Here is a 15,267-nt window from a genome sequence, read left to right on the forward strand (position 1 = left end):
TCCGTTCCCCTAAATAGATTTGATGGAAAGAACCATATCAAAGATGACATTGCCTTTTGGAAAAAGAATAAATGACAGATTCAAAATCTTCTCTAAGATGTTTTAAAAATTAAAAAAGCAGTGTCAGATATTTGAACTTGAAATCTCAAGGTGATGAATTTTCAATTGTCCAAATCACTGAGTCAATCACTAATTTTGTGATAAGAGGATTCAAAAATTATATACACATTATAATTTTTAAAATATCTTATATATATAATGTAATTTTTATTGAAAGATTCAGATGAATACCCTCGCCCCTTCTAGATCTGCCATAAAAACATATCGTGGAATAATTGGTGTATTGACCATAAATTCCTAGGAACCTAACACGATATGTTTCTTAGGAGTAGATCTTATTCACTTGAATCATGTTTTGTGTTTTCTCCGATAAACATGATGCATGAAAATAATACTAATGTATAATTAATTATGATAAGATGTAGATGCAGAAAATGAACCTATCAACGACCTGGTCAAGTTCAAAAATCATTAAGAGTAGGCCTACGAACTAATTAATTACCTTCAAAATATCTAGAAGATTGATGTTAGGCCTGACCCGATAGGTACGGAATCAATTGAATTCATAATTTTAACGTGGAGTATAAAATTTTATGTAAGAAAATTTATAAAATTGTGATAAGTAGTAAACATGAATCCATAATTTTAAATACTTCTTTGTTCATTTTTATCTGTTCACTGTCTTAAAAATAAATTTTCACTTTTACATATGTTTACCATATATAAAAAAAATTATTTTTTATGTTTTACCCTTAGCATTAATTATTTCTTCTCAAATCATTTTTCAAGAACTAATACTAAACATCAATTAATAGAGCTAATGTGGTAAAATAATTATATTATTTTTTTAATGAATGTGTCAAGTTCAAATACAACAACTAAAAGTGATCGAAGGAAGTGTATAATACAATACATCATCCGTTCTTGTATTTGTAAGTTAAAATCGTCTGATTTAATAATGTTACTTAGATTGAAATGAATTTGATTAGCAAACGGATCATTACTCAACTCATTCAATTCTTATTGAGTATTAGTTTATTTATTTGTTTTTTATAATTCACTTAAGTACCTTATAATAATCATTTTTTTACTATGACGATATATTATAGATAAAACAAAAAATATCTTTAAAATATTTTAATTAGAACTCTCATGCGTCAATGAGTTATATAACAAGCCAACTTTCAAATAAGTTGAATTATATTAGACAGATCAAATGAGTTGAATTAATAAATTGATAAGTTATTAACCTATCCAATTAATAATGCTAAGGGTAAAAGCTAGAGGATCATAGAAGTGCCCTTTTGCCGTTGGTATAAGCTAAAGGAACCACTCATTTGTTTAGACTAATTTTTAGGTGGCTATTGAAAATTAATTATTAGTTAACAGAGTGCTTAAACAATGCGTCCTTTTGTAGTCCCTTGTACATCGCAATTCAATATCCAAAAACTCAAAAAACAACATTTATTGTAATGTTCTCCCATAATAAAATATTTTCTTTCTTCATCCTTAAGAAAATGTGCTATGATAAATATGTATTTAATAATGTAAAGATATGTGTCCAATGATCGTATTCATTGAGTTGGTGTAAACATTAAATTCAAAGGAACCCAACATTACAAACATGAGAAACAAAATCTATAAACTTCAAATTCTAACTTAACACATGGAAAAAGCTTGTGTTTCAACAGTGTATGTACCAAATCAAATTATGTGGCTATTCTGAACTCAATGTATACACCAAAAAAGAATGATATATTTTGCATTTGTGGCTGCTAATTGATAGTTTTCATATTAATCTTGGTTTTCTCTTTTATTCTATAAGAAATATAAATATATAATATTCCTCAAAAGATAATATACATAGAGCTACTTATGATTTACAAGAAAAATCTCTCCTTTCTCTATATATGCTTATCTACCTTGTTCCTAAACTAGACATACATATATATAACTATAGAGTTACATGTTTTTCACATTCCTCGCACCTGAGCATGAGCCTGACCTGCTCGTGCCTTCTCGAGCCTTGCTCGTCGAGCAGCTTCCTGAATGTGACGATCGCGATCTTTAAGCATTTGATCCACTTTATTTGATGCAACTAATAGTGAACCAGAATAATGGATTTTGTTTCCCTTGTCAGAAGGGTCATACTACACAAAGAAACAGGAGAGTGATAAGAAATCGATTAGTATGAGTTACATGTTCTCACTAACAACCACGGAAATGTAGCAAAATTAAAACGGGAAACAAGGATGTTATTATTGGCGTTTTGTTTTTGATAACTGTGGTGTCTGGATCAGTTTTTTGCGCATCTCAGCTAATTCAACAAGATACTTGTCACCTCCCATCAGCAACAGGTACCAGGTAACTCTGTCTACCAAGATTAGGACAGATAGGAAGAAATCACCTAGCAATTTTGATTGTGTTGAGATGTTTGATTAAACGGGGGGTTGAAAGTAGTAATGGTTTGAGGCAAAGAACAAAAACGAAGATTCTTATTGAATAGCTAATGAAGTTCGATAAAACTACTTAGTATTGCAATGAAATGGAATTGATACAACGAATCAATAGAGCTGACTCCGGACTTTTTTGAAATTGAGATGTGGTTAATTGATTGATTGAGCAAACAAAGTTCGTTTATACTTGAGAGGTCGACGTTTCAGTAGTAACTACACAGTTACCTCGGTTCTCTCTATGCATTCAAACTCTTAGATTTATGTGTTTATGAGAACTTACCAGATTTGCCTCCTTCGTACAAGTCCTTCCACTTTCAAATTGATGAGAACTAGCAAAGTTCTGCGTGAAATACTTCTGATCCTGCTTCCTTGATTGTTCGTCTAGAAGCCGTGCTGTCCTTTCTACTTGATGGGCTGATTGTAGCTGAACACATCTATCTCGATTGTCTCCGGACACAACGGACCTGGATGCTACTAAGTCTGACAAGTCAGCTCTGTTGGGACCAATGGAGATATCATCATATTTCTTCCCAAATACCCCTAGAGCCAGAGGGACTGAATGGGAAAATGTCTCTGAAAGATCGTCGAGGTTATCTTTGGCTGAAAATCTATCTGAAAGATTCTCCATGTGATCTTTCGCAGTTTCTTTCACTGCTTGTGATGGTTTAGGAGGATCATTTGGAAAACGAGCAGCAGCTTCCTTCGAGGGATTGAACCGGTCACTTTGGCTCTTAGGATTGGAACTGCTCGGCCTCCTCTGTTATAATGAGCAAATCATAAGACCAAATAAATTGAAAAACATACCGAAAAAAAAAAAAATATGTTGCCCGGACTCTTCAAAAATGCTGGCTGGTGCATGTCAGATCCTTCAAAAGCAGTACATTTTTTAAGGATCTGACACAGGTGTGGCAACATTATTCATGGGTGCGGCAACATTATTCGAGAGTCTGAGCAACATAGGAGAAAACATACTTGCAGATACATTGTAGGGGTGTAGATTGAGTTATTTTGAAACCAAAGTCTAGTAAGACACAAAAGTTATCAAATATATAGCGCCTAGAAATGTTTTGTTAAGATCAAGGGCGGAGTTATCATATGCTCTTTGCAAACTACGACAAGTTAGACAAATTCCAACCTTTTGCTAAAATACAACTAATTTATCAATTGACAGTTCTATTTTTAATGCATTACGACGTCCAAGCGAAAATTGAAAAATCATGAAGTTTATTGGCTTCTGGCATTACAAAAAGGAAAACTTAAATTAATTTGAAGACTAAAAGATTAACACCCATAAAAGTACCTGCATTGAGCTAGCCAGCTTGGCATTAGCATCACGTGCTGGAACTGCTTGACGTTCTTTTGATCCATTTGTAGTCCCTCCTCTGCAGCAATTATTTCAGACAAACTATTACGATATATCCATGGATATTTCGAGTCAGAAATATATAACGTTATGTCAACAAATGTTTGATAATCAAGATATGATGGAACTGTAAAGCAAAATAGAGTCATTCAATGCTAATCAGAAAGGAAACGCCACTATGTAATATATGCAATTGTCACTTCTGTTTCCTAATGTATGATCCACTTAACCATATTCCAACACAAGGTATAAGTTTCAGTACAAAATTGAAGAATTATTACTAAGAGAATGAGAAACATTCAGTTTTACGTTGCCATACAAAAGATGGAATGGTTAAGGCATCTACCTTCTAGCTTCCTCTTCCCGCATTTTTGCATCAATTTCCTTGCTGGGAGGGTATGTTGGCAAACTTGAAGGATCACAAGCAAATGGCTTCGTGGTGAAGAACTGTGAGTCACGGCATACCTTAGTGTTAGTGAGAAAAACAATTGTTGCTAATTTTATAACGCGATAAATGATTCAAACACATTAAAAGAACATTAAAAGTCTGGCTATTTGGAACTACACGACTTGTCAGAAAACTTCAGTGTTCAAGTCATGAAAGCTGATAAAATTTATTTAAAAAATGTCTTATTACTCACTCAGACTAAGCCAATATGAATCAGTAAATACTTCAGTTCCTTGTCCTTCTGAATGGACAGTTATGCATCATATCTTAAAAGAACGTGTGAAAAGGAAATCAAGGGTACACAAGATGCAAATTTCAATAGCATTTTTTAACTCAAAAAAAAGGTTAGTCAGTCTCATTTGTCAAAAAAAGAAAGAAACAACAGCAACAACATTAGTCAATCTCATCTTCCTAATGTGTGAATCATATTGCTTCTGGAATAAAGACTCCCCCTTCCCTGTTCTCACCCTGGCACAATGTGGTTAATTTGGCAAAACATTCTGAAAATGTGGAACAAGACTTTTTACAGGGTGTTTTTTTTTAGATTCGTACATATGTTATGTTATCTACTTTTGGAATAGTTCTTGTGTACGGAATTTCTCCCCACAGCATCAATAAAACTTCAGTTTATCAACAAAAAAAAAGGTTCTTTTAGGTCTCAATACACTTCTTTTGAAGTCTTGTTAGTTCCAACTAACATTTTTCTCTGGAAAATCAATGGCCACTTACAGCTCCCTTTATTTGACTAGAGTGGATATTAAGACTTAAGTTTGAATATATTGTTATTTATCATACCATATTAAATTAGATAAGTGTTTAACATAATAGTTTGAAAAGAGATAAAATTGGACTAGTTAGTTGAAAAGACGTCATAACAAGTTAAAAATAGTAGCACTGGTTTATCCAAGTTTGAATTGTTGGAAGGAAATTTCAGAAAGACAACAGCTACTAGGCATCATTAACAACATGAAACATGTAACTAAGTAAATAAGTTACAAAAAGTACAAATATTTTAAGCATGGAAAGTAAGAAGTTGCTGATCTTGTATGACGAGGCTTCGAAGCACCAACTTTTGGATGGAAGAAAGTAGGGACGGGGTGACCCCAAGGGTGTGGCCTAGTGGTCAATGAAGTGGGTTAGGAACCATAAGGTCTCAGGTTTAAATCCTACCGAAGGCAAAAACACTAGGTAATTTCTTTCCATTTATCCAAGTCACCTAGTACTTGTGTTGGTGGGAGGCAACAGGCACCCCATGGAATTAGCTGAGGCCTGAGGCACGCACAAGCTGGCCTGGACACCACTATTATCTTAAAAAAAAAAAAAGTAGGGATGGGATTGGAGGAGTTAGAAAAGTACCTCACTCTCAAGAGCCCCAACTGCTGTTCCTCTAAGTGCAGGATCTATAGAAAGTAATGTCTCCAGTAACCCCACGGCAGATGGAGGAAGCTCCTTAAATCTTTCGCCAATACACCGCTTGTAAGGCTGTATAGGTTTAAATACTGCTGAATAGGATAGTTTTGTTTTCTTCCAATAATCCACAGTTGGTGAACCACAAAGCTTAAAGATCTTATGTAGTTGTTCCACCTACAAGGACGAAAATTTAGCTCATGTGTGTTAAATCATCGATAACAAATAATATCATAAGTAAGGAGAAAAACAGGATATATTAATCTGCATAGTGACATTTAGGATTGAAGCATAGTTGATCGATAGGTTGATTGGCTGTAAAGAGTCCTCCCATCATACTTGCCTCTTCCACCTCCTCGTTTTTAGCTTGTCTATTGTATGAATTGGAGTATCATTCCAATATTGAGACATAAAACAGAAACGCACAGTAGTGTCACATAAATTGAGGCGGAGTTAACGGATTGATTAATTGATCGAAGAGTCCTTTGTCGTACTTGACTCCACCATGCTCTCCTTTAATATATTTCCACTGACGATTTATTTTATAAATTGCAGTTGACATCCCGAAATAGAGGCATAAAATAGAAGTGCAGCAGTGAAGTATTAATCATGCTCAAGTCAAAAGAAGTGTTACAACAATATACCTCTGTCCTACCGGGCATTATGGGCTTGGCAACATATAATTCTCCGAGAATGCAGCCAGTACTCCACAAGTCTACTGCAGTTCCATAATGACTTGCTCCGAGTAAGAGCTCTGGTGGTCGATACCAAAGAGTCACAACACGGCTTGTTAATGGAACAATTTGCTGGTTATCGAAAAAGTTTGCCAACCCAAAATCTGCAATCTTTAAAGTGCCATGATTGTCAATGAGAAGATTAGAACCCTTGATGTCCCGATGCAGAACACCCCGATTGTGGCAATGGTCAAGTCCACTTAAAAGCTGCCGCATGTAACATTTAACCTGTAAAAAAAAAAAAAAGATTAGAAACTTGTTATTAAAATTGAATTATGAAGCGTGAGAGAAGCAGTTATCATAATAAAAATAAAACTAACGTCCAACAAACAATCTGTGGAAAAGCACCTGTGGCTCTGTAAATTTAATACCAGGAAGAGCTGCCAGTCCAGTGAGATCATGCTCCATGTACTCAAATACAAGGTACAGACTACAAGATGTTCTTGATACGATCAAGCCTTCCAATTTGATGATATTTGGATGATCAAGCCTTCGCAGAATAACAATCTCCCTTGCCATAAATCTGATACTTTCAGGATCCATTTTTTCGAACCTCACTCTTTTAAGCGCAACAACTTTATCATTAACCAGGTCACGAGCCTTGTATACACTACTATAAGTCCCTTGACCAATCTGCAAGAATAAAACGCTATTACACAACCAAAAAACTATTAATTGACAACACTAGCGCACATTGGGAACAAAATTAGGCCATAAAGGATAAAAGATTAAATGCCACAAGCATTGCAAATGCACTACATGGAATGACTTTCGAATCAGCTGAATAAAAATCTCATCATGATCATATGAACTACAGAACTAGTATATTTCAATCTGCACCAAGCCTTCACTAGGTGAATTTATAACAGGCACCCGATAATTCTCCCTAAATGGGTATATGGAACAAGGGGACAAAAGCACATGGTTCGAAGTTAGGAAAAATGAAGAAGCAGAAGAAGGACAGAGGATATCTAGAGTCAATATGATTAGGTAAGAGCAACCCAATACAAAAGAAACAGACTTAAATTTGTTTCAGGAAAAAAGAGAAAAATACAAACAGTGAAGGGATTAGAACTCAGCCAGAAAGTGGAAAGTTAAGTTTCCATAACTTAAAACTCCAAAAAGTGCACAGGCTTTTCATTATTTTCACTCATTGGAACTGGCTATCTCCCTATTCTTTGAAATCTGCATGCGATCAGACTATTGATATTCAACTCAGTGCACAGCCTACCAGAAGTAACAACAAAGTCTGGAAGTAACATATTCTTCCATGGTGCTAAGGTCCAAAATATGGAAGAAACAAGCATTTCCACAACTCTACCACCAAGTCATTTTGTCTGGAAGTAACATATACTTCTTACATGAGCTCACATACTATTAGAATATACAGTAAATGTGGTTAGTTTTATATCCAATGTTATCGATAAAATGAATTTCATAGAATAAGTCCACCAAAATTATACCTTGTCTAATTTCTCAAAAGTATCAGCCTTGCGTGGAATCCAACCATTAATAGCTTCACCGGCTACTGCAGCAAGCGAAGAAGGCCATCCTGCAGCAATCAACTCTCCTTCCATTGCTTTTGGGACAACTTCAAGCTTCTCGCAGTTATTGTCCCCAACCTTTTTAGATCCATTAGGCTTCCTGTCGAATGAACCAACACTTATATCACCATTCTCCGATTTCTCTTTCACCCTAAAACTCTTTTCTCTCTTTGAACTCACAGCTGATGCCCCTTTATCTAACTCTCTCTTCTTTTGGCCATCCCGACGATCTTTGACCTTTCGAGAAAGTTTACCACAAACACAACCCATATTCAACAAACCAATCAAAGACCTTCCTCAAGCTACTGCCCCACAATACCAGGCTTAGCAAAAAACCATTTTTCCAAGAAAACCATCCAACAAATGCTTAAACAATCTTTTCATTCACCAAATCATCAAACATAATGCAGTGGAACAACAACCATTAAGAACCCCAATCCAAAACTCTCAAGTATAAGAGCTTTAAAAAGAAACATATAAAATACCCAAAACTGGAATCATATAAACTGCATAGAGGAACTAGCTAAAACTCCAAAACACTCAACTTTTTCACACAATTCAACTGCAAGTGAATTCAAGATTCCGGCATGGAGAAACTTAGCTAGAACCCCCAAAAGACCCCAACTTTTCCACACAATTCAGTTCAATCCAGATTCTAGAATACCCTTTTCAGACCTCAATAATGACAAACCCCAAAATCTTCAAAAGACTTGATCTTCACAACAACAACCCTTCAAAATCCCAATTCAAAGCTCTCTAGTATTAGAGCTTTAAAATAACAATTATATGAAATACCCAAAATTTGGATCATATAAACTGGATAGAGTAACTAGCTAAAACCCCAAAAAGACTCCAACTTTTTCACACAAGTGAAAAATCAAGATTCCAGAATACCCTTTTTTCAAAATTCAAAGTCTTAATCTTCACAATTCTTTCAACAACTTCCTCCTGAAGCCTAAAACCCCACTTTTTTCAAAACAAAACAAAACAAAAAAAGATAAAAATTTGATCTTTGACAAAAAAAGGAAGTTGCTTAGCTACTTTTTTGACTCTTCAACGCGTTTACAGGTAACTGCTGAAATTGAAATTCATATGAAATCAAGAAATGAATAAAGTGAGAGAAACTGGAGCCGCCAAAAAGCTCAGTCAGCCATGATATGCTGAAGGCTCTCACCTGTGTGAGAGGAGGCATAAACTATAATTATCTCGAATAAAATGCAAAATTATTTTACGTTATATTTAATTGTAACATATTAGATAATTATATATCCCTATCATTTATATTTGAGTTATCAAATAAGTTATTCCATATACACATAATAAAATAATTTATTAAAAATGATTAATATAACTTATTCTCGATCAAACGTCATAATAAAAAGAGTCATAAAGGGGTCGTTGGGTTTGACAGTTTGGGACCGCTTTTTTGTTTCTTTACACATTTTTTTACTGAAATAGTCGCACTTTGTTTGTAGTTTTTGACCGAATACTCCCTTGAATGAATAATTTCTAGCCTCTTCGTTTTAATTTATTTATTATATTTTAATTTAATATTAATTTTAATTTATTTATCATGTTTTGACTTGAAATAAAATTTAATGAAGTAAAGAAAATTTAAAATATTATAATTAAAGTAATTATAATATATTAGATATATTAAAATGTCTTTATAATTTTATGGTATTAAGTATGTCATATTATCGTGTAAAAAAATAGAATCAAAGAGATCGAATAAGAGAAGAAATATTCTCTTTTAAACGGAACAAATACATTAAAAAAGAAATAGGAGTATGAAATTTATATGATTTTTTATGAAAATAAATTGGGGAAAATGGGAGAAAGGGAATTATAGGAAGGGAAATCAAATCTTGAACAATAAGGTTAGGTAATCAACTAATTGAACTACTAAGATTCGTTCAAAATTTATACATAATGTGATGAAATGAATGAAATTCTCCAACTTTTAATTTTTATCAAAAGTAAGGTTCTCTTTTTCTCTTGGGAGTTTCATATTTAAGCTATGAGTTATTTGTTTTTTTTTTTACCTAAATTATCATTAATTAGCTTCTATTATTAATGGGTTGTAAATAATTGATAGTTATTAAATACATTAAAATATGGAGAGAGGCGAGCGAAATGAGGAAGGAGGTGAGCGAGATAGTCATGTATCTCAGATACATGTGAATCACACTAGATACATGTAACTGTTTGTATCTAGTGTGTTTTGCATGTATCTGGGATACCAGATACATAGGAGAGTGGCGAGCGATCGAGATGGGAGGGAAGGAGGCAAGCGAGATTTGTTATTTATCCCAAATATATGTGAATCCATTTGAATTCAATGTATCTAAAACAAATTACACCTAATTTTGATTTCATTTATCCCGAAATACATGTATCTATACTACCAAAATCTTATAAGTAACATGTTAATCAATTAAATTACAATAAAAATGCTCAATTATTTATAGTGCTATAGGTAAAACTAAATATCATATTAATTTGGAATTATGATGACTTAATATATATATACACACAGTTAAAAAAATTATAATACTATTATTTTTTCAAATAAGTTTTAATTGCTATAGTGGAAATATTATTATAAAGAACGGATAAAATAATATAAAATATTTATTCCGAAAAATTCTTAACCGTTAATCATAATAAAATATTATTATAGAGATGGACTATTGTTAATAATATAAAATATTATAAAAACCTATATAGCATGTTGTCTACCATAATTTTCTGCTTAATAATAATAGGTTTTTATTTAACTTATATAAAATAACTTCAAAAATAAAATAACATTAGTTTATTGTATTTCTCCAGAGGATCATTACTTTATTAGGGTGGGCATAAATTTTCGAATTACAATTTATTATCTCGAAGTTTGATTGTTATATCAAATTTAATTTTAAAAGTTTGATATTTGATATCTATTTTTAATTATCAATTATCAAATTTTGAAAATATCTAACTAAATATCGAATTCACATAATTGTCTATCATAATTCATATATATGGGTAACATTAATGAGTGATTTGGATGTCTCGGTTGACCTATGTCGACATTTCATCAAGTTAGAGTTTGAAAGTGTAGATCTAACCTTTATACGTGATTTCTTTAAAAGGTAACATGTCAAATATTGTACAAATTATGAACATATTTTATCAAAATATATATTTTTTAAATTCGCAATATCAAATAAATGAACCAAAGTTTGATTTACAGTATTAAAGTTCTATTTAAGGAGCAAAACTTTAAAAATTTGATATTTTTCTACTTTGAACTATTAATTACGGAATTATCAAAATTGAACCTTAAAAATATCGAATCAAATTTCAAACGTCCACCCTAGTCAATATAAATGGACTTTATTTTCCGTTAAAAGGAATTATTTTAATTTTGTGTAAAGCAAGCAAACCAATTAACTTCTCTTTTTAATCATTTAAAGTATAAATTTAAGTTTTACGTCATGTACACATTTCATTTAGACAATTCTTAATGTTAATAACTAACAATTATTATTGTTTAAATTTTCTCTTTTAAGTATTATAGATTTATATATTTTCCTAATATTATAATATTTTCTTTCCCGGTTTTACAAGGATTGTTATATTCAAAAAAGGTAATTTTTTTTATTGCATTTACTTTTTCCTTAGTCAAAAGGATTTTAATGAGATAATCTTTCTCCATCTAATATTAGGATTATAGTACATATAAAAGAGCAAGACCACTCATATTAATAAAAAAATTAATATTTGCTCAGTATATTCATGATGAAGTCTTTGAAACCTCAAAGAAAATTAGATAAGAAGCTAACAAAAAAGAATGAAGCTATTATTGAGCTTTTAGAGTTAGCTTTTATGTCAATCCCTAGAAAACCAAGAACAAAAACAATCATAAGAAAGATTGTGAAGAAGGATTTGAAGTTTAATTCATCAATGGATTGGACTTGGACTGGCTACGAGAGGGAGGACAAAAAAGAAGATGAAAAGGGTAATGATCAAATGGGAGATAAGTGGTACTCTATACCACTCTCAGAATATGAGATTCCAGGTTCAATTCCCGATGATCTTGATGCATTGGCATGGGATATAAATACTATCATTTTTTACTTTTGGGATAACATTCCAGACTAGATATACATGGTATGGTGTATGGATTGAGGCAAATTTGTGGTATATTTATTATAATATGTTTGATCAAACTTTTGAAAGCTCAAATTTTATTTTATTTTTATTTTTTAAAAATATTTTAGAGAATGAAGATGTATGGTCAAACTTTAAATAGTGAAGTAAGTGTTGTTATATAGTAAAAGAAGTAGTCAATGTTATTTTTGCATATTTCAACTTCCCTCAAATTTTCTTCAACTCAATTTGACTTGACAACCAAGTTTTAGTGGAATGGTAACTACTCCTTCATCCTGAATCAGTAGTTTTAGGTTTAAGTTTCTTTCGATATAAAGTTGTCTTTGTTAGACAATGTTTTACCCCCTCCCCCCAATGTAGGGCTTCCTAAAATGAATTTATGAGTCCCAATACTGATATCAAACATCATGTGAAAATGTTTTAAAATTGACCTAACTGCTTATGCGAGCCAAAATATTTTTCTTAAATTCTCAATTGACTTAATATTGACAAGTTATTTCAACTATATTGTTAGGGAACATTTTCTCCTTATATGGAATTTATGCGGCACAAATTCAAATAATTCAAGTTCTTAATACATACACAAAACAATTGATAAAAAAAAATAAGACAAAAATATGTGCTATATATAGAACTAAATTTATGAGATAAAATTCCTTGGTGATCAACATATATAGATGGAGAAAGTAACTTCAAAAGTCAAGAACAATTAAATGATATAACCCCATGTTGTCTACTTTATTTAGTCATATAAGTGAGCATTAGTTTCCATTGAAAGGGAATAATAATTTTGATTTTGTGTAAACAACCAACCTAATAAAGTTTTTTTTAATCATTTGAAGTATGAATTAAAGTTTTACGTCGTGCAACAGATTTTATTTAGACAAATCTTGACTTCAATTGGTATTCTTAATTTAAGCGCTAATAATTATTATCGTTTAAATTTTCTCTCTTAAACCTTATGAACTTATTGATTTTCCTAATGTTGTAAAAAAAAATCCCCAATTTTATAAGGGTTATTATATTAATCACATTTTTTTTTCTTTAAGTCTGAAGGAGTTCATCTTCTATATTAGTAAGACAATCTTTATCTATATATCTACCATTAATTAGGTTTAAGAGAACTGGCTCAATAAACATATTATTTGAAGTTTCAATACTCTGGTAAGTAAATTCATAATGAAGTCTCAAAAACCTCGAAAAAACTACATAAGAAATTCCAAGACCAATTCTTAATGGTCTTGATGCATTGACATGGGATAAATATAAATATATTATTGTTTTTAAGTTGTGGAATAACAAATCCAGAGTTAGATATACATGATATATAAATTGAAGTAGATTTGCGATATATATATTATAGCTTATTTGGCAAAACTTTTGAAAGGCCAAAATTTATTTAATTTCTATTTTTAAAATAGATAATGCAGATGTTTGGTCAAACTTTTGATGGAGAAATAAGTTCTTAAATATTAGAAAAAGTTGTCAATATTTTTTTTGCAGAATTCAACTTCCCTCAATTTTTCTTGAATTTAATTTGACCTAAGATATGTGAGGAAAAAAAAAATTTCTTAAATTCTTAACTAGCCTAATATTGACAATTATTTCAACTATTTTCTGGTCACCTGCTCGACAACTATATGATATAAAAATACCAAAAATAATTTTGGTACAAATAATAATGAATATGATTCTCTATATATACTTAATCTGAGTATGGAAAAACTATGAAGTTCTTTTATATGGTTCTTATGCGATCTAAAACTGAAATTAATCGAGAAAAAAACAAAAATGAAAAAAAAATGCTATATATAGAACTAAATTTAAGTATATTTATGAGATAAATTTTTTTATTGGTGATTATAACTGAAATTAATCGAGAAAAAAACAAAAAAATGAAAAAAAAATGCTATCTATAGAACTAAATTTAAGTATATTTATGATATAATTTTTTTTTATTGGTGATTATAACTGAAATTAATAGAGAAAAAAAACAAAAATGAAACAAAAATGCTATATACAGAACTAATTTAAGTATATTTCGAGATAAAAAAAATTTATTGGTGATTTTATATATGTATATGTATGAAAAATGTAACTTCAAGAGTAGAATAATAAAAATGATTCTACTTTAAAAAGTTTTCTTAAATCATCAAATGAATTTTTTATTTTTGAGGATTCAAATTTATAATGTGCAATTAATTGGTGCAGACAATAGCATCATTTTTTAAAATATTATCTGAACTTTCTATGAATAGATTTTATCAACGTCCATAGATGATAAATAAAAAATCGAATCACCGAATGAGAAAATATTCTTTTTGGAATATGTTCTCTATTTTTTCAAGTGAATAAATACTAAATATGTATGATCTTTAGAAGAAAAATCATTCTAGGATTAGGTAAATATATTAGGTATAATATTCATAGAAAAAGAAGAGTAGTAGTTAATTAATGATGAAAATATCAAAGAAAAGGACAATGACTAGCTAGTGTATTTTGTGTTGCATTTTATCTATTTTTAAGAAATCATTTTGAGAAATAGAGAAAAAAAAATAGGCTTTATAATCTACGTATTAAATTTAATCGAGTCATGATTTAAACACCGAGTGAGAAAAAAAATAATGATAAAGGTAGTAAACAAATTGAAATTCCAGTGGTATGTATTGACTTAACATTTAAATGAAGCTGTCATATGTCCAACAATTAAATTTCAACTACTTTTTTCAGCTAATGTTGCCCCATTGTTTACTAAAAATATATTATATTTTTAAAATTATTTTGAGATAGTTTCAGAAACTTTTCTTCAAGTCTTGCTCTATTACACTTATAATCTCTCATGTGGTTTATGATATTGAGCCTATTTCCCTTATTTTGAGATTGAATTAGTTCTAATGTTCAGTTTACTCCGCAAACTATGATTTGATGATTGAATTATAGAGATCGTTTATATTTTGATTATTTTCACTTAATTTGAAATCAAACAAGTCAAGTCGATTTTTGAAATATCCAAAACAAACTATTTTTTTCTGATTCAATTGTTTGGCTTGATTCAGAGAGTATGAAGATCAAAACTCGAAAAATCATTTGTAATGTT

General features: G+C 30.9%; 1 protein-coding gene across 1 annotated transcript; it reads right to left on the reverse strand.

Moving 5' to 3' along the window:
* Positions 1-1,858: 1,858 nt before the first annotated feature.
* Positions 1,859-8,409, reverse strand: LOC125810104 (probable serine/threonine-protein kinase At1g54610). Its single transcript, XM_049489632.1, has 8 exons — positions 7,932-8,409; positions 6,817-7,101; positions 6,379-6,696; positions 5,684-5,911; positions 4,226-4,326; positions 3,817-3,898; positions 2,797-3,273; positions 1,859-2,210 (listed from the first exon to the last, which is right to left on the reverse strand). Exons 1-8 carry the CDS (start codon positions 8,280-8,282, stop codon positions 2,034-2,036), a joined length of 2,019 nt encoding a protein of 672 aa, XP_049345589.1. The 5' UTR covers positions 8,283-8,409; the 3' UTR covers positions 1,859-2,033.
* Between the last annotated feature and the right edge of the window lie 6,858 nt (positions 8,410-15,267).

The sequence above is a fragment of the Solanum verrucosum genome, unplaced genomic scaffold (genome assembly GCF_900185275.1).
Source record: "Solanum verrucosum unplaced genomic scaffold, falcon-dt-bn FXZP01000281.1, whole genome shotgun sequence".
Lineage (NCBI taxonomy): Eukaryota > Viridiplantae > Streptophyta > Magnoliopsida > Solanales > Solanaceae > Solanum > Solanum verrucosum.